This window comes from Dermacentor andersoni, chromosome 2, assembly GCF_023375885.2.
Source record: "Dermacentor andersoni chromosome 2, qqDerAnde1_hic_scaffold, whole genome shotgun sequence".
Lineage (NCBI taxonomy): Eukaryota > Metazoa > Arthropoda > Arachnida > Ixodida > Ixodidae > Dermacentor > Dermacentor andersoni.
The window spans coordinates 243,107,014-243,131,678 of NC_092815.1; the positions used below are offsets into that span (position 1 = coordinate 243,107,014).

Here is a 24,665-nt window from a genome sequence, read left to right on the forward strand (position 1 = left end):
TAATTTCTCTCGTCGTATTCGAGTGCTGACTGCCGTGCTTTCGTTTGATAAGGAAGCTTTCCCTCAAGTCTAAATATTTTAGGGCAGTTTTCCTAGTCTCTAAAGCCGCTCGAGTTTGCTCTTCCCCTCGGGCGGCCATTTTTCCATGAAAGTATGCCTTCCAACCTCTCGAAACCGACGATCGCGGACAACATCAGTCCCTTTACACGTAAGTATGAGGCTCGGAGCAGGAGCTATGGCGCTTGAAAGTAACCTGGGGCCTGACAAACCAACCGACTGAGCTATCTTTCTGGGCAACATCCAACGGTCACGAGTTCAAATCACCTGTTATGTTCCTTTTTTCCCCTTTATCTTTCTCTTTTTTTCTTTTTAATGTCTTTTCCTTTATTTTGTAACTGTACGGGAACCCTCGTAAAATAAAAAAAGTAAGATATATATCTTCAATTATGTATGGCCACACATGTGCAGGTCATAAATACCAGGTTCTCTAGCCGAGTGCCATCCGTGCGGTATAACCGAGCGCAGATTGGTCCACCTTGACTGATCAAATAGGGCACCACTGTAGGTTAAATGAGGCATACAACTCCTGCGGGACCCGCCATGGTTACTCAGTAGCTATGGTGTTAGACTGCTGAGCACGAGGTTGCGGGATCGGATCCCGGCCACGGCGGCCGCATTTCGATGGGTGCGAAATGCGAGAACACCCGTGTACTTAGATTTAGGTGCACGTTAAAGTACCCCAAGTGGTCGAAATTCCCGTAGTCCTCCACTACGGCGTGCCTCATAATCAGAAAGTGGTTTTGTCACGTAAAACCCCATAATTCAGTTTTTAATTTAACTCCTGCGGGGACGGTAGAGTATCCGCCTCCCGTGCAAGAGGACCGTGATTCAAATCCCGGTGCCTCACAATTCTCCACCGGAAAATAAAAAAAAACCGTGTGCTGAGAAAATTGCACAAACAGGCCGGGAGTGCGGCCTGATCCCGGTGACCAGAACCGGTAACGCACTCTCTCACCAGAGCAGGATTGGCCACGCTGGTGCAGTACTTGGCCACAACCTCCTATATGAACACAACAATCAAACCCCGGCCCTCTGTCCCCAGCAGCTGCGAAGCAACTGACCACGGCGGCGGTCAGACCTGCGATGCTGCAGAGGGTGCTAAGAATCCCTGGCTACGGACAGGCCGCCATTGGAATATGAACCTGGCAACGTTTAACGCTAGAACGTTATCTAGTGAGGCGAGTGTAGCAGTGCTATTGGAGGAATTAGAGGGCAGTAAATGGGTTATAATAGGGCTCAGTGAAGTTAGGAGGCCAAAAGAAGCATATACAGTGCTAAAAAGCGGGCACGTCCTGTGCTACCGGGGCTTAGCAGAGAGACGAGAACTAGGAGTCGGATTCCTGATTAATAAGAACATAGCTGGTAACATACAGGAATTCTATAGCATTAACGAGAGGGTGGCATGTCTTGTTGTGAAACTTAATAAGAGGTACAAAATGAAGGTTGTACAGGTCTACGCTGCTACATCTAGTCATGATGACCAGGAAGTCGAAAGCTTCTATGAAGACGTGGAATCGGCGATGGGTAAAGTCAAAACAAAATTCAGTATACTGATGGGCGATTTCAATGCCGAGGTAGGCAAGAAGCAGGCCGGAGACAAGTCAGTGGGGGAATATGGCATAGGCTCTAGGAATAGCAGAGGAGAGTTATTAGTAGAGTTTGCAGAGCAGAATAATATGCGGATAATGAATACCTTTTTCCGCAAGCTGGTTGGCCGTAGGTGGACGAGGAGGAGCCCAAATGGTGAGACTAGAAATGAAATCGACTTCATACTCTGCGCGAACCCTGGCATCATACAAGATGTAGACGTGCTCGGCAAGGTGCGCTGCAGTGACCATAGGATGGTAAGAACTCGAATTAGCCTTGACTTGAGGAGGGAACGGAAGAAACTGGTACATAAGAAGCCAATCAATGAGTTAGCGGTAAGAGGGAAACTAGAGGAATTCCGGATCAAGCTACAGAACAGGTATTCGGCTTTAACCCAGGAAGAGGACCATAGTGTTGAAGCAATGAACGACAATTTTGTGGGCATCATTAAGGAGAGCGCAATAGAAGTCGGTGGTAACGCCGTAAAACAGGAAACCAGTAAGCTATCGCAGGAGACGAAAGATCTGATCAAGAAACGCCAATGTATGAAAGCCTCTAACCCTACAGCTAGAATAGAACTTGCAGAACTTCCTAAGTTAATCAACAAGCGTAAGACAGCGGACATAAAGAACTACAATATGGATAGAATTGAACAGGCTCTCAGGAACGGAGGAAGCCTAAAAGCAGTGAAGAAGAGACTAGGAATAGGCAAGAATCAGATGTGTGCGTTAAGAGACAAAGCCGGCAATATCGTTACTAATATGGATGAGATAGTTCAAGTGGCTGAAGAGTTTTACAGAGATTTATACAGTACCAGTAACACCCACGACGATAAGGTGAGAGAGAATAGGCTAGAGGAACTTGAAATCCCACAAGTAACACCGGAAGAGGTAAAGAACGCCTTGGGAGCTATGCAAAGCGAGAAGGCAGCTGGGGAGGATCAGCTAACAGCAGATTTGTTGAAGGATGGTGGGAACACTGTCCTAGAAAGATTGGCCGCCCTATATACACAATGCCTCATGACCTCGAACGTACCGGAATCTTGGAACAACGCTAACCTAATCCTAATTCATAAGAAAGGGGACGCCAAAGACTTGAAAAATTATAGACCGATCAGCTTACTGTCCGTTGCCTACAAAGTATTTACTAAGGTAATCGCAAATAGAATCAGGAGTACCTTAGATTTCTGTCAACCAAAGGACCAGGCAGGATTCCGTAACGGCTACTCAACAATAGACCATATTCACACTATCAATCAGGTGATAGAGAAATGTGCGGAATATAACCAACCCTTATATATAGCCTTCATTGATTACGAAAAAGCATTTGATTCAGTCGAAACCTCAGCAGTCATGAAGGCACTACGGAATCAGCGTGTAGATGAGCCATATGTAAAGATACTGGAAGATTTCTATAGCGGTTCCACAGCCACCGTAATCCTCCACAAAGACAGCAACAAAATCCCAATAAAGAAAGGCGTCAGACAGGGAGATACGATATCTCCAATGTTATTCACAGCATGTTTACAGGAGGTATTCAGAGACCTGGAGTCGGAAGAATTGGCGATAAAAGTTGATGGAGAATACCTTAGCAACTTGCGATTCGCTGATGATATTGGCTTGCTTAGTAACTCAGGAGACCAATTGCAATGCATGCTGACTGACCTGGAGAGGCAAAGCAGAAGGGTTGGTCTGAAAATAATCTACAGAAAACTAAGGTAATGTTTAACAGTCTCGGAAGAGAACAGCAGTTTACGATAGGTAGCGAGGCACTGGAAGTGGTAAGGGAATACATCTACTTAGGGCAGGTAGTGACCACGGATCCGGATCATGAGACTGAAATAACCAGAAGAATAAGAATGGGCTGGCATTTTCAAATCATGAACAGTATGTTGCCACTATCCCTCAAGAGGAAAGTGTATAACAGCTGTGTCTTACCAGTACTCACCTACGGGGCAGAAACCTGGAGGCTTACGAAAAGGGTTCTTCTGAAATTGAGGACGACGCAACGAGCTATGGAAAGAAGAATGATAGGTGTAGCGTTAAGGGATAAGAAAAGAGCAGATTGGGTGAGGGAACAAACGCGGGTAAATGACATCTTCGTTGAAATCAAGAAAAAGAAATGGGCATGGGCCGGACATGTAATGAGGAGGGAAGATAACCGATGGTCATTAAGGAATACGGACTGGATTCCAAGGGATGGGAAGCGTAGTAGGGGGCGGCAGAAAGTTAGGTGGGCGGATGACATTAAGACGTTTGCAGGGACAACATGGCCACAATTAGTACATGACCGGGGTAGTTGGAGAAGTATGGGAGAGGCCTTTGCCCTGCAGTGGGCGTAACTAGGCTGATGATGATGATATAGCGACGTTCAAGTTGAACCGGGCCCGCAATGCAGGAGACTCAGCAGCTGCTGTTTGACGATCAGGGAGATATTGGGTCGTACTAGCCTCTAATAAAGTAACACAGGTGGAGAACAGGCATGTCATAGATAACGTGAGCGGACGCATTGCATAAGTTCAATCAGTTTTCAAGATTCAATAAACTGTGCGCGACATTCAACGAGTGCAAGAATTAATGTGATGAACAGTGTCGATTCATCGAGTCATTGAAGTCGGCGCAAGAATTTTCAATAGCGTTATATAAACATAATTTTGAAGCGGATGCAGATTCTGATTGCAAACTTTTGAATTGTATGGATCGAAGTTGAGCTTACAAAATCAAGCCATTGAACGTTACCACTGCCTTCGCAAGTTTCGAAGTAATAAAAATGACTTTTTTTTATAAAAACATTTTTACAAAGAAAACAGTTAACATTAGGCAAGAATATGAAGTTATATGGTAGTCTGAAGGCTGTATCTGAAGATTTTTAAGACGTAGGGCACACGGAAAGTGAACAGCTGCAGAATAACGCAAAGTCGCTGAAAAGGATGGCGATAAGCTGATATCTCAGTACCATATATTACTGTTTGTTGGCACAAAGTATGTTTATAATGGTAAGCTAAATCAGGTTGTTCGCCAGAAGAGACTGCGCCAGCGTAATAATGGTAATATTTCATTTTACAGCGTAAGCTGTCATTGGCTCATGCCAATAACCGTTTCGGTTGGTGATGTTGTCCGCAGCAGTCACTGGTGTCCGGCGCAGCTATTGCCAGAAATGAAAAAAAAAAACTTCCGGCCGGTATTGAACACGGAATCATCTACGCTACCACTGAGCCGCGCCATTGCTTGTAATGTAAGCATGCCCTTTAAACGCTTCGTAGCCCGCGAGAAGTGGAAGCGCGCCGCGTAGCATAGGTAAGGGCACTGTTCGGGAAAAATGAATTCTGTGGTTTTACGTGCCTTAACAACTATCCGACTATGAGGCACGCCGTGGTGGGAGAGCGCGGCATAATTTGGATAACATGGTGTTCTTTTTGTCGCCTAAATGTAAGTAAACGGGTGTTTTCACATACCACCTTATGGAGATACGGCCACCATGGCCTGGATGTGATCCCGCGACCTCGTGCTTAGCAGTCCAACACCGTAACCCTTGAGCAACCACGACGAGTACACACTTTGCATTGCAGCTGCATATTATCACACAAGGTGGGGCGCCATGCAGCAGCTGCATAGGTACAATGTAGACACGGAACGTTTCTGGGAGAAAATATTAGGATGTATACAAAAATACAGGAATAAAAGAAACCATGCATTTCTGCGATAGCGATAAGGACACCGTGTCGCACAAAATCAGGCGTCGGCGTCCGCCACCGACTGCGTGGTCCATCATAAAGAGATCATCCCGAAAAACAACCACGCAGGTCCTCTGCGTGACGCAGAGGCGCTAATGAACTAATTGAATTTCTCAGAGTAATATGCGCTAGAAAATTTGTAAGTCAAACACGCAACCTACAGACATGATAGCGTCGGATTGCAATTTGAATTTACAAGAAAATGATTTGAATACACGAGAAAACATAATTTTCTCACGCGGAAACTCAAACAGAGCCACCTTTTCTTTCCTGATTACGCGGGTTTGAGCTATTGACTACTCACTGCTTGTAGCCTCCACCTTACAGGGGTATGAGCCATTGCTCTGCCGTGCACTGCCACCGGGATTGGTCCACTATTGTCTTCTACCGAGCCCCGTGCCCCAGAATATCTGGTGTCGGTGACGGCGTCAACGGGGCACAAAAACGCAATCGCGTTCCACTCTTAAGAGGAAGCTTTAGCTCGGGTGCTCCTATCTGAATACATGTAAAAGGAGAATTCGTTTTTCTCGGCAACCACTGCATCAAATTTGACGACGTTTGTCGCATTTAAAAGAAAAACTTTAAATCTAGTGACTGCTCGTTGTAAATTTTCTATTTGGACCGTCAATTTTTTTATTCAGAATTGGTAGATATCGAAAATTTCCAGGAAACGTAACTATCAAGTTTACCTCTAACTCAGCAAGCAAAACGATATGACAATTCAGTGAATCGCATCTGATAGTACATCTAAAGCGGACAAAATTCGTATGTTACACATGAATCTAAAGAAATTGAGTAATATGGAAATACAGCTTTTGCAGAACCCTCGTACACAACGTAACAAATTCACGTAAGATATAAATTGGCGTATCGAATTCGTCCGCTTTGAATGACCTAATGGATGCCATTTGCAGAACCGCCATATCTGTTTTTGATGCAGAGCTATTAATTTATTAACTTCGTGCGTCTATTCTTTTTCAAACTTTCATATTTTTGAAAATCCTTTTCATAAAACTACGGCCCTAAATCGAAATTCGACTACAATCATTCACTAGAATTTCACTTTGTCTCACAACTTTCATTAAAATCGGTTCAGGCGTTATTTCAGACAAGCGTTTTTGAGTTTTGAGTTTTTGAGGTCGCGTCGGAGTTGGGCCCGAGCTAAAGCTTCTTCTTAAACGCGAAGTTTACGCGTCCTCGAACTCGTTGTATACCTGAATAAATCAAGCTGGCTATGTGACTATGTCACACCCATCATCACCATCATCATTAGCATCAAATAAGGCTACCTGTCTTGTGATTTGAGATGCGTGCCGCGTAGAGTCAATATGGGCGCCCTTTGCATTGCAATTGCATATAATTCCACCAGGTGGCACGTCATGTAGCAGTTGCATATGTAGAGGCACAAGGTACATAAGTGTTGGGTAATAAAAAAAGTAGATTATGGAGATGTATAAAAATTGCTGTAATGAAGAACGTGTATGGCATACCTGATTAAATCAACCAGGCTAGGTGACTGTCACCGCGCCGTTTCAAAGGGGATGCCAATAAATCCTCCTCATCATCCTCGTTGCTATCATCTTCTTTATCATCGTATCGTGACACTTGTCAACGGATGTGAGATACGCGCCACGTTGCTTCGATACATGCACACTTTGCATTGCAGTTGCATATTATTATACCAGGTGACACGGCATGTAGCAGTTGCATAACTAGTGGAACAAGGTAGATAGAGAAGGTTTGAGGAAGAAGGTGGATGGTATGGTGTAAAACATTATTGAGATCCATCTAAACGTGCCTGGAGCGGGCAGCTCCCACATCGGGACAGAAAGATCTGGCCTCTCCGTAACGTCGCGGGCCCGTTGGAGTGCCCATAGTTGGGACTGATAGTCGCGACTGCATAGGGCATCCTCCCACTTGGACGACGACACATCTTTGTCACCCCGTAACGCGGGGCACCGCCAGAGTATGTGACCTAAGTCGGCAAAGTCTGAGCAAAGGGTGCAAGTGTTTGACGTTTGAATTTTAGGATAGATCTGGTGTAAGAGGACAGGGCTAGGGTATGCCCCGACTTGCAAGAGTATGAGTGTCAATGCCTGAGGTCTGTTCAATTTACTGCGCCGCGGCGGATACTTCCGCCTCCCCAGATAAAAGTACTTTGTGAGTTCGTCGCACGAGACATGGGGATCCCTATTGTCCGGAACCTCAGCGCCGCGCCATGTGAGAGCTACGCGGCCGACGACTGTTCGCGCAGATCTGTGGGCCAAATGGTTGAGTTTGGACGCGGTGCCCTTGATCTGTCCCATGTGAGCAGGGGACCAGACGATCGTCTGTTGCTTGATTTCCTTGTCCCGTAGGATCCGCAAGACCGGTGTCGAGACGGTGCCCTTGGCGAATGCTCGGACCGCCGATCTTGAGTCGCTGTATATCGTCGTTCTGTATACCATCAGGGCCAACGCTATTGCCGCCTGTTCCGTAGCCTCGACTGCCGTCATCCGGACCGTCGAGGGGTTCGTGGTTTTCCCTTCTTGATCGACGCTGACTAGCGAACGCCTTTCCCTTAGGGTACCATGCTACATGGACGAAACAGCTACTCAGGGTGCGTGCGCTGGCCTCTTCCAGGAGGGCTTTAGGCCTAGCCCTTCGTCTGCCCACGTTGCACTCAGGGTGGACATTCCGAAGAATAGGGGCAACAGTAATGCGCTATGTCTGTTCTCGAGGTATGCTGCAGAAACTGGTCACAATCTCCGTTGGGGGAACTCCAAGCCCTCTCAGGATGTTTCTCCAGGTACTGCTGGTACCGAGTCTGGTAAACTGCGCCCTCTCCTGTGACTCTGCTATCTCTTCTTGCGTGTTGGGTGCGCCGAAGTGGAGTGGTCACTCCGAACTCGTTTACATGCGCAGCCCGAGGGCTCTCTTGACCGCCTTTCTGATCAACTCGTACATCTTGTCCTGTTCCAACCTCTGCGAGTTGTGCATGGCCGCGACGTAGGTAAAGTGACACATCACGAAAGCATGAAACAAGCGGATGAGGCTATCCTCGCTCAGTCCATGCTGCCGATAGGTAACTCTTCTTATCAACCTGATGGCATGGTCCGTTTTCTTGGTGAGCTTACGTACCGTCTGGTTATTGGAGCCGTTCGATGCGATCGTCATAGCCAGAATCCGGAGAGAGTCCACCCTGGGGATGAGACAGCCCTCTCTTGTCCGTAGGCTGATGCAGATGTTCTCCACAGGCCTCCAACCTATTGGTTTGGGTCCCCTGCGCTTGGGCCTGTATAGTAGTAGCTCTGATTTTCGCGGCGAGCATCGGAGGCCGGTTTGTCTCAGGTAGTCTCCTGTGACCTCGGTGGCTTCTTGAAGCGCAGCCTCTAAGCGTCCGTCGCTGCCACCGCTGTACAATATGGTGACGTCGTCTGCATATATCGTGTGGTTAATGCCGTCGACCTCAGAGTGTTGTCTCGATACACCGATCACGGCAAGTATAAAGAGGGTCGGGGGATCCGACTGACCCCTGTGGCGCCCCTCTAGAACCAAGCCTAACCGAGTCTGACGCGAAGTCTCCCACTTGAAGGATGGCTTCTCTGTCCGTCAGGAAAGATATCGTCAAGTCGTGAAAGTGCTTGCCGAAAGCAAGGCTCCAGATTGTTCCCAAGACAAAGGAATGGAGGACGTTGTCGAATGCCTTTTCCAAGTCCAGGCCAAGTATGGCTTGGGTGTCTCTCATGTTGCGATCGATGACCTGATCCTTGTCCAGCCTCATAGCGTCTTGCGTTGAAAAGCCCACACTGAAGAATATGTTGTGGGGATAGACGTCCTTGTCTTCCAAGTACCGGGAGACCCTGTTGGGGATAGCGTGCTCGGCCACCTTGCCCACACACAAAGTAAGCCAGGTGGGCCTGAGATTGTCGAGACAGGGTGGCTTGCCGGGCATGGGAATGAGGATGGCAGTGGCCCTCTTGCACATTCTCGGAACTTTGCCGCTGCTCCACGCCTGGTTGACGATCTCGGTGAGGTACTCTATTGATTTGTCGTCCTGGTTCCCCAGGGCCTTGTTCGTGATCTTGTACGGACCGGGGGTTGATCGGCCGTTTAAGTCGTGTAGGGTCCATCTGACTTCTTCAACCCGAAACTCTGCGTCCAGCTACGGGCTGTCGGAGCCCCCGTAAACCTTGAGCGAGGTAGTCGCTGGGCCGGCAACCACCGGTAGGTACTTGTTCACCAGCTTCCCTTGGACTTTGTTGTCCGAGGATTTTTCCCTTGCTGCGTGCAAAATGCGTGCCATCGTGCTTCGTTGGCTCGACTTAGTAATCGTCTCGTCCAGCAAGTGCTTGAGGACGTTCCAAGACGCCCCTTTGCGCATCTGGCCGTCTATCGAATCGCAGACATAGTCCCACTGCTGTCTGGAGAGGACCTTGCAATGGGGCTCTAATTTCTTGTCGACTTCGACAATCTTCTTTCGGAGCTTTCTGATGAGACGCTACCCCTTCTACCGGGACAGCAGGGGCTGCTGGCATCGAGCAGATGGGCGAGCCTGCTATCCATCTTCTCCATCGGCATATCCGTGCTAGCTTCCTTGGTGGTGGCCTCGATATCTCTTTCAATCTGTTCAGTCCAGTTGAACATCTGAATCTGTTCAGTCCAGCTCAATCTGTTCGAGATCGACTTTAACTAAACGTCTTCCGCATATTCCTCCCTTATCTTGCGAAACTTGTCCCCAGTCGGTGACTCTGAATTTACGCACTCTTCTCTGCTCTACCCGCAGGGCTATGGCCAGGATGTAGTAGTCACTGCCCAGGTCTATCTTGAGGTTGGCCCACTTAGCTTCCGCCACTCCTTCGACAAAGGTGTGGTCTGGAGCTTTACCCTTGCTGGCCGGCGTACTGCATCTAGTAGGAAATGATGGGTCAGTGACAAGCAACAGGTCCCGGTTGAGCGCCTCTCCCCAAAGGTCCTCCCCTTTGTGGCTATCTGTCGTGGCTTGTCACCCGTTCGCCGTCGACACGAAGTCGTCGACGGGGTATACAAGCCGATTGGTCGTTCTGTACTCAAGCGAACACAGCGAACGAGTCAGAGTCAGGAGAAAGAAAGAAAAAAAATTCGTTTATCGACTGACAACGACCCACAGCTCAAACGAAGCACAAAAAACTCAAAAACACTAACACACATGCACTTAATCTAGATCAATGTTCAAGAGAAAAGAAATACAACGAACAGTTAACAGTCAATATAGAAATTAACACTACACAAAACGCACTTAATGGTGGTCAACTAAAGAAAGTTCAAAAGAAAACAAATTATGGCATACACATGGCGGGGCACCAGCAGCAAGTCCATAAAGTATGGAGTCAACGGCAGAGCTTTCCGGAGAACGCTGACAAGCTGATCTCATTGCGGTGGACGCGATTGCTGGGCTGGGTCTGCCGAAAGTCTAGGTCTGACGTTTCCCTCGAGCAGGTTGAGCTAACTTGAGGGGAATTATCGAGAGCTTCATTACACACGTTTGTTTGTCGTCTCTTAGGTCAACTAGTAACAGTTCTGACGCGGCTAGGTGGTCCAAGCGATACTGGAGGTCACTAGCCCCTTGAAGCTTTTCAGCAGATTGTAGGCTCAGAGTCTAGACTGCTTAGCTCGATCTAAAACCTGCGTTTGAATAACTTCTCGTTTCCCTAATTCCCTGTGTTGGGGAACGGCAGATATTGATCACGATCCAATCAAGTTCACCAAGTTTTATCCCGGCTCCTCCCAAAGTCTTGGACGCGCCACTTTTAATTAGAGGCAAGGGAGCGGGTGATTCCCCCGTGCTGTTAGAGGTCGCGCACTTGTATTGCACCACACACGCACACCCTTGAGCCCGTGGCGGTCCTCTATTGTTCGTTCACAAACACAGGAGAAACGACGGCAGCCGGCCATACGGCTCCCTCGGCACGCATACGCTCCCAGCAATTCGTTGACCCTCACAGAGACAGCACATATTTCGGAGTATTCGCACCCCCGCGTTCTTTGCAAGCTTCTCAATGCACGCCAGGGGCAGAGAATACATAGGGATTCCTGCAAAAAGCGCTCGGGACGTCACGGTCGCGACAACAACCAAAAATAATCTCTAAACCTACCTTCGACTTCTTTCGGCCGCTTGCCCGAGTGGCTGGCTATAACCGTCTTGCTCGTCGGTTCATATTCCTACGACCTTTCATATTCCTACGCCCCGGCTTTGGACACCTCTAATCCTCTCCTCAGCCTAATTATTATTTTGGCGTCTTTGGGGAGCGGAGGCATGTGTCTTGCCTTGCATATATGATTACTACAAATATGCTGAGTGTCTGTTTGTCACCGTCCCGTTTCAAAGGGACTGCCAATTATTCATAATTATTGTCGTTGCCGTCATATTATGCCATTTGTCACGCGATGCGACATGCAGCGCCATGTAGCATAGATACGTACAAAATGTGCATTACAGTTCTGTTATATTCCACTAGGTTTCCCGACATGTAGCAACTGCATAAAGCAGTTTCATGCTGCATGTAGCTGCACCTCGTTAACTTCAGCAGGCTAGGGGACTATTTGCCACCACCCCGCTTCGAAGGGGACACCAATAAACCATCATTAGGATCATCATAATCAACAGCAACATAACGTGCCACGAGTCAACGGATGTGACATGGGCGCCACGAAGTATGGGTACCTGTGTTTACCCTTCGGTACACATTATGGCGCCTCCTCGCAAGGTAGGAACCACTGCTGAAGAAGAGGCTCGTAGAGCTAAGCGCCTGGCTGCAACCAGGCAATCGGGTTCAGCAGACCGCTGTGCACAGAGCAGGACAAGCTGTAGCACAAGCCGCTACTCGCCATCGACGCCAGGTGGACAGTTCAGATCGTTCTCGTGAAAATGGTGGGAAGCGATTTCGCCGCGACTACCTTCTAGTGCGTGCTGCTGAAAATGTAGCTTCTATAGAGACAGACGCTCTTCAGCTTATGTTGTGACTGTGATGCGCGTTCCACCCAGGCCTGTGACTTCTTGTGCTAAGCTGTTGTAATGCTAGGAACAAAGATGACGTACTTACTTTCGCTTCTTGAGTTCATCAAGCCGTCTATAATTAATTTAAAACAGTCATGGTTAGTCGAAGGTATAGCTCATAATTATGTATTTTCTCGTGGTCGTACGTGTTCTGGATCTGCTGTTATGGATTATGTTCTGGATCTGCTGCTAACAAATCAACCTAAGTTTGTGGCTTCTATGATAGTTATTTCTGTAGTTAGTTTATACAGTGCTGTTTATGTTAAATACAAATTTCACATGTAAGCTAAGGGCACAGTGTGGTGAGACGTTTCTGTAACTATTAAAAAGCACTGGTTGGTAGGATAAATGAGGATTTAGATCGCTATAATGACGTTTTTGCAAGAGAAACTCATCGTAAAAAGAAAAATGAAGTATGGACTTGTCTAAAAAAAGAATTGCTACAACATCGACAGCAGACTAAAACACGCGTGCGCAGTCCGAGATTCTCAGCTATCTATCCTTCATAGCTCACTCAAATGTATCTAAACTGTGCACCAAGGTTTATTTATAATGATTAATCGTACTACAGCAGTGCCTCTAAGGTAAAATTTCGACGTGACCTTCTCGACTTACAGCAATGATGCAGAATTACAAGGCTGTGTCTGTAAGACAAGCTTGATCACTAATCGGCTAGTAAACCTGTATCTTGTCCGTACACCGGTAGTCTTCATGCATCAGTCTCCAGGGGGCAGTATATACTCCACACGCCCGCATTCCTCCCCATTTTTGGTTCTTTCTGCGCAAACAGCAAATGAACGAAAGAGCAATAACTGGGAGAACCTAAAGAAAGCTACGTCAGAAATAAAGAAGACCATTCGCTCACCTGAATGCGCCTTTAGGGAGCATTGCTGGCGGTTATAAAAGACGACCGCGAGAAGTTTCAGAAGCATGTGAAACGAAATGGAAAAACGGCAATGGCTATTCCGCCTATTGTTTCACGAGACGGCTCTGTTTATGACGATGAAACTAAAGACGAATGCCTTAATCAGTATTTTGCTTCCGTGTTTTCCCCTGTAGTACGGAGCAGCGATAAGCACAGAAGTATCCCACGAAAGCTGATAGGTGACATAAAGGTGAAATTCCAGAGTTACATGTGCCATAACAATGCTCTCATATAAGGCACGCCGTAGTGGGGGACTCCGGATTACTTATTACGCATGCGCCCAATGCGCGGCAGACGGGCTTTTTTACATTTCGCCCCCATGGAAGTGTTGCCGGCTCGGTCAGATTTTATCCCGTGACCTCGTGCTCAGCCGCGCAATGCCATATCTATACAGCCACCATGGCGTGTGACAGCTGATGAGGATAGTGTTGTTCTCAGCACGCACTTAATTTATTGTTAAAATTAAATCTCGCTAAAGGCGGAGAAATCCTGATGGTTTCACAAATCACGTCTTCCAATGAAGAATGGCACCTGCGCGCCACCCTTCTTTTGCCCGGTTTCGTGGTCGGACTTTCATCACCGCTCCAAATGCACCGACACACAGGGCGCACCCTCTGGCTTAACAAAATTTTGGGGCGCATTTATCACTGAGTGCCAACTGTGGTGGACTCGCGTGCTGTCAACCCATATTACAGGCGCTGATGTACAAGTTAAGGACTCTCTTTTCTACGGAATTAAGTAATCAAACCGCAAACGCTACCCAAATATCCTGTACACAACAAGTATACACCGGCAAGCGCATCGTTCCATTGATAAAGCTTACCTTCGCCGTCGTTTTTGATGGATCCTGCGTTTTCTTTTCAATTTGCGCATTGTGATTAGCAGCGCTCTCACGTTCGCCAAAGATTGCAGCCATAAGATTCATTACAGGATGCGCCTGTTTATGATTCTTCTCTGTATTTACCAAACATAGTTGCATTTCAAGAAAAAATAGAACTTGCTCAACATGATTTGTAGCTGTGTATAGCAGATTTGTGCAAATATAAAAAAAAAATTGATGAGGGAATACCTAGTTAGCATATTAATTATTTAGAAGCTGCTTGCTTAACTATGTACAACTGAAAACTACACCGTACGATGACTGCTACTAAACTCTAAGCGTTCGTATTCGCATGCTTGAAACATTAGATTGGGGTATCAAAGATTGCGCATGACGTACGATGCTTTGGCCATTAGCAAGGTAAAAGGTTTTAGAAGTGTCATCAAGGCTACTGGAGAGCATTGGGATGCAGTCCCAAGAGGCGGTTTAGGTACCCTTTAATCTTTCCATTTTCACGACACAGGACAATTGCGGGCTAAAAAGAAACTATCATATACATCAATGGACAAGCGAAACACTATGGGGAGAGGGGGGAGGCTCCACGGAATACCTGGATGAAGTTGCTACGTATGACTTTTTAGGGCCGTTAAAGACGCCTGGAAGAAGGGGGAAAACCTTCGGCAAAATTGAAAAAAAGGAAATATCCAGTGAATGTGTTTTTCACAGAAGAGCAGTGGTTCTCGTTAGACGAATCTCCCACGCACACTAAATTATCCCTCGGTTGTGTGTCTGCGCTTTTCAGGTATACATATTTGTGCACTTTAGCCATCCCTTTATGTGGATCCTTGTTCCCGAGTCTTTCATGAAAACTAATTTTGCTCCGTGCTTTTCTGACTTCAAAAGGGGCACAATTCATGCCTCTCTGCACTGCCTAATTTCCCGTCCGACCGACCACTGTACTTCCGACCCCGACTAGATGCCTATATTTAAGGGCACAATGGCATTGTCGAACGGTAGCGCAGGTACAATTGCTCCTTTGCAGATTACTCACACCACCTTCTATATTTTTGTAGCACCCCAAAGTGCTCCATGAATTTTCATTGCTGCATTCCGCTTCCATTTCATTCTTAGATTACCATGGTGGATGCTTTAGTATAAATAGTTTCTTGATTTATGTATGCACCAAGCTACTTATATTGCTTCAATATGGGTATGACTTGCCGTTCAATTGATACCACGTCATTGCTCGTCTCTTCAGTCAAGTTCGTAGTTATCAATTTATCTGTACTAAATTAAACATTGATTTGTAGCTATTGCCAGGCATATTCACAAGTCTCTGTAGGTCTTTTGTATTGTCCTGTAGTAGCACAGTGTTGCCCGCATGCGTACTTTTGAGGACCTTATGATGCACGTTTTGCCCATTACGTATGTAAGTTAAGCCAAAACCCAATTCACAGTTTTGCAATCGTATTTCTATGCACTTTACTTGAAGCATGAACAATAAAAAAGACAGAAGGAATCCTTACTTCAGTGCTCGACGAATTTTGTCCAGTTCGTTGCAGATAACACCGTTGAAGGTGGCTCAGATGCTTGCAGAATAACAAGTGCAACAAACTCGCATTCGAGCACGCAATAGTTCCCACACTATTTTATCTACAAGGAATCTGCCATAATTCGAGCCAACGTCAGACGAACGATGGCGGTGAAGCACATTTAGAATGTTTTGCTGCACTTTTGAGCTCTATCACTGCATCTGTTCCAGTGGTGAAAAAAAAAAAAACATTTTTGGGCCTCACGTGACAATTTTTGCGTGATATAAGATTATGGGTGACGAAGTAGTGGGGCACTCCGGAATAATTTTTACTTCCTGGGATACTAATGTGCACTTACTTCAAAGTACACGCGCATTTTTTTCCATTTCATCTCCATCGAAATGGGCCCTGCGCAGCAGGGATCGAACCAGCTACCTCGAGCTTATTAGTAGGGTGGCGCCATAGTCCCTTGAATACATCCGTAGGCAATTTATGAAACCATTGTAAAATTGATATCACTGACAGAAATATTCTCTTACAGCCAACGTTTCTCAGAAAGGAGAGATAGATGTGGTGAATAGTTTAAGAATTACACAATTGCATTCCAGTTAAATCAAGAGATGGCGGACACTCAGCCACCGTAAAATAATATTTTTCTGTGTCACTAGTGCGCTCTTGGGAAGACGTTTTAGCGAAAGCAGTGCTTGGTGCCTTCTACTGTGTTGTTTGTTGACTATAACCAAAATGCGTTATAGTGTCGATTAAACGAATGGCGAATGCCCTACCGCAGGATGAGGGCGGCACGCCTGGAGATCCCGGGCCGTGGGAGCGAGAGGCCTTCCTTCTTCTCGCGTGACTCTTCGTCCGGCGACACCAGCTCCCGGCCCCCCAACAACATCGAGGAAGACCCGCGAACCACGGGACCCGCTGCCTCGTCTTCGTCATCTTCATCGGGAGAGAACTACGAGGACGAGCTGGACTTCGCCAAAGAACTGGCCTCTAGCAAGCGAAAGTCCCTCGCCGGGGGCAGTTCCCGTCGAAGCAGCCGCGTCACTTTTGGCGCCACGGCCGCCATCTTGCAAGTGCCCGGCATTCCCAGCCCTCGGTCGGGCTCGCCGCGCTCCGGTTCACCGCGCTCCACGTCTCCTCGCTCGTGTTCACCGCGCTCTGGCTCGGTCAGCTTCTTCGCCGAGCCCAGCTTCATCCAGGATGTGGTGAACGACTACGACGACGACGCGGACGACGAGGACGACCTGGAGGCCACCGACTGCGGAGTGCACGCTAGGTAGCCGCGGCGAGGCGGCGGCGACTCGACCGCCGCCTGTTTGGTGGTGCTGCCGCGTTCCGGGTCGTCACGTATTGGAGTTGCTCTGGCGTCCGGCACCGCGATGCTAGAGACGCTGCTTTGAGCATTCCTCTCAGGATGAGGGCGCCGACTCGCACCGCAAAGAAATTGATGTGCGACCACCACTGCACTTAATGTGCAACGCCATAAAGACATTCAGAAACAATAACCCTGGGGCGAGCGCCAAATCATATAAAAAGTATGGAATACAATCATAATCATTTTAATCCGCTAGGCAAGACTTCGAGTGCAGTTGAGGTGCCACCCAAGCGGCTCATTTTACAGGTAATGATGTGTTTATAGCAGTGATACGCTTGCCTCGTCTGTCTGTTGAAGGAACAGAAGAAAATGCAAAAAGGTGCCAACCTAAAATTTAGAGATATAAACAGAATTTCGTCTTTCAAACAGAAGAACCGCAGTAATTCTTTAATAAACAAAATTGCATTTCAATGTTTGGAAACATCTGTGTAACTGGCAGTGGACTCACAAGTAGTTTAGGGTGCAATTTTCGGTTGCTAAATGTTAAGTACGACTTAAGGATACGGGAAAAAATAGGATGGCATCGCTGTGAGATGGTATAGCCATTTGCACGCGACCGTCAAATGACGCTTCCTTGGAAGACATGAGCAGTAAACGAAACAATCGATGCTCCACCCCCTCCGGTGTACGAAAAATTAAAATCTCAAATTAACCACATTGAAAAAGTCACTCAACCTCTCAAAGAAGAACGTTGTAGTCTAGGCAGAATTCTTTTGTTTTACCTGTGGTGTTGCAAGTACTGCTGTTGGCGTGCAATAAGGTTGAAAGAACTCTCCTTATCTGCGTAAGATTGAAAATTGAAGAGTACAGAATCAATGAATGCACCTGGCTTCAAGTATGTACTTGACTACTCTGATGAAACTGTAAGGCGATCCACCTAAAGTCAGTCGCATTTTAATTCTTGTGTTTTACTGCTAATGCTGCAGTACGATTAACTGAATTTGTTACAAAACATAGGTTGTTTAAGAAGACGCAAAGCGTGTGCGAGACGGTGCCCTATTTCCTACAAAAAAGGCACAGGTAAAATAAATTGCACTATCATAGCAGCATCACCCGTCGCACGCGATATCGTAGGTAAGCAGGGCGAGGTAACGCAGAACTGAAGTCATAAAGTAGAACTGCAATTATACTGATGAAGGTATCTAATGCAAAGGCCTATGCCTACTGATCGATGAGTGTTCCTATTTACAGCCTACGACAAGCTGGCGCTAAAATTGCTAGCGTGAAGAAAATTCTTTTTGGATAAAAACTTTGGTTACTATGTGCTCTGTATGTGAATTTGCACCTCGTTCTTTAGTGACAGTTATCCACGCAAACCAAATTTTCGTCGCATAAATCATACATCACACACTTAAAAATAAATTACAACGTTAATTGTAGGATTGACTGTATTTACAGCGGCTACTAGCATTAAATCATAGGTATTGGGAGGTGGCAGTTCCGAACTTGCTTTCAGAAAGCACAACAATATTCGAATGCCTCATATGCAGTATTTTTCTTTATCGGATTTTTTATTCTTCTCGATGCAGCTTAGGAACCTTTCTCACTACGGTGTTTAGGTATACTGTCCTGCTTATGCCGGACTCATAGCATTCGATGAAAATATTTCGTTTAATAAAACACATAATACGAATAAGATTTCAGCATCGTTTTTTGTGCTACTCATAGGTTCTGATGACACAGTAATACCTGTCGTTTTTCATTTCGAAATAACTGAAATGATATGCGCCATCTCTTCATTGGGAAAGCGAAATTCAATAAGCCCTATGTAGTCACAGTGCCTTCCAAAATCGGCTGTAGATATAAAACAGCTGCGCTATATTTGATCAGGAGCACATCACATACAAGCCCTGATTTATTAAAGCTGTGCGACGATCTATCCTTGAAATCGATAGGAAGTAGGTAAACACGATTGTTGGCACCTTTGCCACCGGAAAGTACACAAATGCGAACGCAGATGACAAAATAATGGTCTTGACCAGTTAGTTCATCGTTGCGATACTAAGTAATAGCTCATGCTTAGAGAGTTGATAATATAAGGCTTTCATGAAGCAAGCAGTAATAGTTTCCTTTAGCAAGATTTAATACTATAGGTCTTGTGCGGGACTAGTATTCCTTTTGCTTCCGAATAATAACCAGTTTTAATGATCTAAATTTGGTTTGTTGCATTATGCACCTGCCTAGGTACCGTATGGCAGAGGTGAATTACACGTCGCAGTTGAAAGCCACCGTGGTTTTTGTGATGTTTGCATTCTCTCGGTATGGTTTGTACTGTGCAGTAAATATTATGCATTAGTGTGGTTACTCGGGTCAGTTTTTTCATTATGCTGTTTGTTCCGTCGTGTCGTGAAGATGTTGGCGTTTTTTCCAGTGTTCTGTCGGTGCTTGTTATTACATCGCCTGTCCAGTGTTCTATCATTAAGTTTTCTTTTAAGCTTTGCTTAATTGCTGTTCGCGAAACACGCTATACGAAGCTTTTATATGATTATGTGTTTCTTAAGCACGATTGTTACTCATGTAGTGTTTATGCATGAAACAGTCTAATGCGGAGCATCATTTGTGGGTTCTTACATGTGAATTGCTAGCTTGTGTAACATTAGTATTCACTGCTTTATTACGACCCACTTATGCCAGACCTCGCTTTATTTTTGTGTAATCAGTTAATGTGATCGAAAATTTGTACTGTCCAAGGAGACAATACGTACTGTTTTAACCCAATGACCTGTGCATTACGTGTTTTGTGAGAGCCGTTTTCCGTAAATGTTTTGCCGTGATGCTCACCTTCACCAACGTTGAGGCACTGACGCTTGGCTCATGGTAAGATAAGTGTAGCTGTGTAAGAGTGTTTCACCTGCATTCATGACCCTGTTTGTGCTAGAGTTGTCTGAGGGCGATTGTTTAGCCATGGACCGGCGCCCGAACACTGCTCGTGCCTTCCCACTAAGATTTCCGTCGCTTCAGAATACAACCCTCGTACTTTAGAGTGGCAGGTCCGGTCCACCACCGCAGAGCCGAAGGCTTTGTGATAACGCTCCTGTTCCTTGTTGGGATCACTCACTGTCACGTTATACGCAATTACTCATTGTAGTTCGTGGTGAGACAAGAACAAAGAAATGCTGTGCTTTGAAAACGCCACGGGAGGACCAATCCTTGAGAACGTGCTGGCGCGTAGACCTGGTTATATTGGCAGATAGGCCAAGGAACGACGTGTCTACCTTATTGAAAGGATAATGCTACATGACAGAATTTTCGAAATGTATTAAATGTTGCCTTGGCTGATAAAGGAAGCAATGACTTCACCATTAAACTCGGCACAATGCATTCCCAGCAAGCAGAGCGGTGCGCCTTGAGCTTCAGCATATTATGAATGATTTTGTGGAAAGACCACATAATTTTTTTCAAAACTATACAGATTTACAGTGACATCACTAAAAGTGGATGAAATATTTGCTGTTTCCAAGGGTGCTTGCGCTGCAAAACTTGAAACTATAGCAGAGAGAGCAGCTACCCATTGTCTTGTCAGAGCACAATAATTTAAGAAAATTCATTTTATCAAGCAATATTTGAGGTAGTGTCAGCTACTTTAGGTAATCTCAGTTCAGTACACCAAATATATAGATGAATAACGACGTGTGTACATATGCATACAACATAAATGCATGCATCCAATCGTCGTTACCTGCGTAGGGGAAATACTTGCGGACCGATAACACACAGCATACAGCATGGATCTCTGAGGCTGTTGGCGGTCCACTTAAAATGGATATACCAGTGTATGCATTATCACATGGTTAAATACCTAGAAAAAAACAAACTTTTGAAAGCGCAATTTATTTTACCCATGAGTTTGTTTCCTACACAACACCGGCAGAGTTTTAAATCCGAGTAGCAGGTAGTCTGCGGCAAAAAAGAAAGACTGTTAAAAGGAATTATTTCAGAGATGTATACAGAGCAAGCCAGTTGAGAGGGGGCTGGTACTATCACGTGAACTGTGTATAACAAAGCTGCATTATTTCGAAGCCCTGCTGCCAACGGCAGCTGCGAGACCGCAATTATGCCGGTGGTACTGATATCAAGAACATTGTCGTAAAACAACAATAACAATGGAATTTCTAAATGGTGACCTCCACGCGAAAAGGTTTTCGTGCGCAAACTCACATTAGGGTAGAGCTTTAGGTAAAAAAATATTCGTGTATATTTCATTAAAAATACTTTGAAAGGCCAAGCCATTTGACTAATTTCCCAGCAGAGCAGCCATTTCGTATACGGTCGTTAATCTGAGGATTAGAGCAAATGATTATAGGCTTATATTAGCTACGTGGACATAATTAGAACTTGAGGCATTCAATGTCATCTTTTTGTGAACTGACGACGCAAAAGTTTAAAGTAGCTTACTGCTGATTAGTGTATGTAGCGCTAGGATTATTTCTCACATTGACGCGGCAAGGCATAACGACACGGTGATCAAGGTCCACAAGCAGAGTATTGCTCTTTCTCATCAATGCTTCATGAATTTACAACTGGCAGGAAGCGTTTGTATGTCATTGTTAAATCAAAGCTATGCAATCACTTGTCATAAATATACTGACGCTTGAAGGGATTAGGGCATTCCCAAAGGTAATGGTAGTTCAATTGTTGTTATTCTTGAACATCCTTGATTTTAAGCAATTTTATATGTCTGCCCTGTTAAAACCTGTCACACAGGCTGGGTGGGTTGTCTATGAAGGTATGCTGCTCTATGAATAAACATCAAACTTTGGGCTTCAAACAGTCGACCATGCTCCATTAGATTACACGCAATGAAGGCACACTTAACATGCTGCTGAACTCCAACAAAGATGGAAATTAAAAAAAAAAAATTGTACAACACGTATTTTTACGGAACAGCTGTTTTCAGCACTTGCCGACATTTCGTGTGCGTAGGCATGGTCACAATACTGCCCATCGGAAACGTAGCAAGCGGTAGCGTTGATACTGAAAGAAAAAGCGTTGTATAGAGATACCAACCCAGTAGTTTACGTAAAGGTTTGTGAACTTGTTATCAATAAAATGGCTCAAGTTCTACTTACCACTTAGAGCGCTAACGACGAACGTTGCCAGGAGCCACAACCAACTTCAAGAGCTTTTTCATTGCTAAAAGGTCTCCTAACTTTACAGTGCGACTTTGTTATTCCCATTAGAGTACCCCTTTACAAGTATGGGTAGAAGTACCTAAAATACGAAACTTCTAGTGAATAAATGTTTCAGCGCGTACGAACTTCAACGGATCTTTAAAGAAAAGTTCCAGATAACATAAAAATCTATATTTTTTAGATTATATCAAGTCTAAGGAACCTAACTATGCCTTTCATAAGACAAGATCGTGTGGTATAAATCTAAAACCCACAAATTGCTGCTGCTTAACTCATAGATGTAAATATAGTTGTCGTAGTTGCTCCTCTTGTAAGCAATTAAAATTGGCGGGCCTACCGTTACCAGTATTCAGTGCTGTAATGGTACTAGACGACGATTAGATCTCACGACTTAAACATATCGCCATAAATATTTGAAAATTTCTCAATGCGACGTTGTTCAGAGGTTTCCTTTATTTCTGCACTAAGCAACGATAGACTAGGTGGCACCAAAATTTACGACTTTTTTGAGCGTCACAAGGATGCATATAAAATAAGTGCACGAGAAAAGTAAGGTTGCGCCTGTTTCTACGCAGAAAGGTATAGAAAACGAATGCAAAAGTAAAGGCGCCTGGTTTTTGGTGGGAGTTTTATGCATGGCTTCCAAGTATATCTGTTCGAGAGTGTTTTAGTGTTTGTTATAGCTTGAAGTGTACTGGTTGCAGGTAGGACGACATCTTAAACGGTAGTCGCTGGAAATGGCATTTTACTCCCATCTTACTCGTTTGTGCGGACGTAATTCAACCTGTAAAGTGGTTTTATTATGCACGTTGTTTTCACATCAACAGACATTTGTACCGACCATGGAGTGTTGCCTTACATATTCATCCACTTACGACTGCGAATATTCTTCAAATAAAAGTGTTTGCGTATTTTCTTGTGTCCTGTGCTTCTACTGTCTCTGTGAAAACTAAGCCAATATAATTCACGCACATGACTTTTCTAGCATATGCCTAATTGCAGTCAACAAAATAATGACTTTTACATGCACTGACAAGTGAGATTTGATACTGACGTACTGTTTAATGAGCTACTACGAATGACCGCGTTGGTGACAGTGTTTCTGGCACAATATATTGGTAGATTGTAGGTAGAAAGAACACGAATTTAGATACTGTCTTACTACTCCATATCATGGGCTTTGCAACAGCGCAAATACATGATCCGTGCATTGCCACGCTGACTGATTTTCTGACTAGTCCTTTTGCGACTCCAGGAACTGGTGCGATTTGCCGGCACAGCAGCACTGCGGCATCGGCGATGTGCATTTGCAGTCTCAACTACCCGATGATCGCGCCACATGGATGGTAGCAGTGTTGCGCCGTGCCCGCAGAGATTTGTGACCCACGGTTCATTCCGATTCTCGGTGTGGTCATGGCGGTGTGTCGAGAACGTGCACGCACCTTCGCCTGCGGTACTAATGGAGAGGGATGCGTAACTTCATCCTCAAATATACGCGCTGCTGCTTTGCCTACCAATGTCATAAATGTGTGTCTTATCTCCCTGCCGCCTTACTCCAGCTGCTATTTGGCCCAGTCAGGCCACTTGACCGGGTTGGGATTGATTGATATGGGACCCTCCCGTGTAGTGACGCTCGCGCCCACTGGATAGTCGCTGCCGTAGATTATTATACACAGCATGCTCGCACCACCACTTCAACATCATAAGAAGCACTTGATGTCACCTTCTTTATCTTCCATCATTCGCCTGCTTCCCGTGATGCTCCTCGCAAACTGCTGTGCGATCGAGGCCGCGTGTTCCAGACTTTCTGCAGTTCCTAAAGTCAAAGTTACCGTATTTCTTTTGATGCAACATCTAGCCCAAAAAGTAAAATCATGCTGGATGATGTAGGCGAAAAACCACAGTACACTTCACAGAGGCCTGCATCCCGTAAAACACACAAGGGCTGCAGCAGCTTCCCGCTACAGTTTCCCGCTACAGCTTCCCGCTACAGTGTACTGTGAATTTGAGAACGAAAGTAAAGCACTCCAGATCTAGACGAAAGAGGGCAGCCAAATAATAAGTCTCCGCTCTCTTCCCGTCCTGACTGCGTTCTGATCAGCCGAATAAAGGAAATGCTCGAGCGGCCTAGGTTGAACACTTGTGGCTGTTGAAGGGAGATGTGCAAGCTATGGATGGGGGCGATAGCATGGGGAATTCGATCTCGCCATGCAAAGTTCTCCTTGGCATTGGTTTTGACAGCGGTACTCACAGGAAAGCTTACTCAGCCCTTCTACCGGCCCGAGACTTGTCCCTGGTCTTTACTGTGCTCTGTTACTTGCAATACAACGCGGTAATTGCGAGAACATCTTCGTCGACAGTGTTGGCAACAGATATCTAGGCCATTCCAATTAATGTTTCTCTTGCAACATAACTCTGAAAGCTTCAAGCCGGTGGCAATGAACCACAGCGCCCAATTCCTTCCTCTGTGTATAATG

At 45.7% G+C, this 24,665-nt stretch overlaps 1 protein-coding gene across 3 annotated transcripts in view; it reads left to right on the plus strand.

The window, feature by feature from the left end:
• Nucleotides 1-23,109, plus strand: part of LOC126539882 (uncharacterized) — a 727,003-nt gene extending 703,894 nt beyond the window's left edge. For all 3 annotated transcript variants that reach the window (XM_055075676.2, XM_055075677.2, XM_050186695.3), the window contains one exon: nucleotides 16,463-23,109. In XM_055075676.2, coding sequence (XP_054931651.1) covers nucleotides 16,463-16,961 — 499 coding nt within the window. In that variant the 3' untranslated portion in view covers nucleotides 16,962-23,109. The remainder of the gene's footprint in view (nucleotides 1-16,462) is intronic.
• The last annotated feature ends 1,556 nt before the right edge of the window (nucleotides 23,110-24,665 follow it).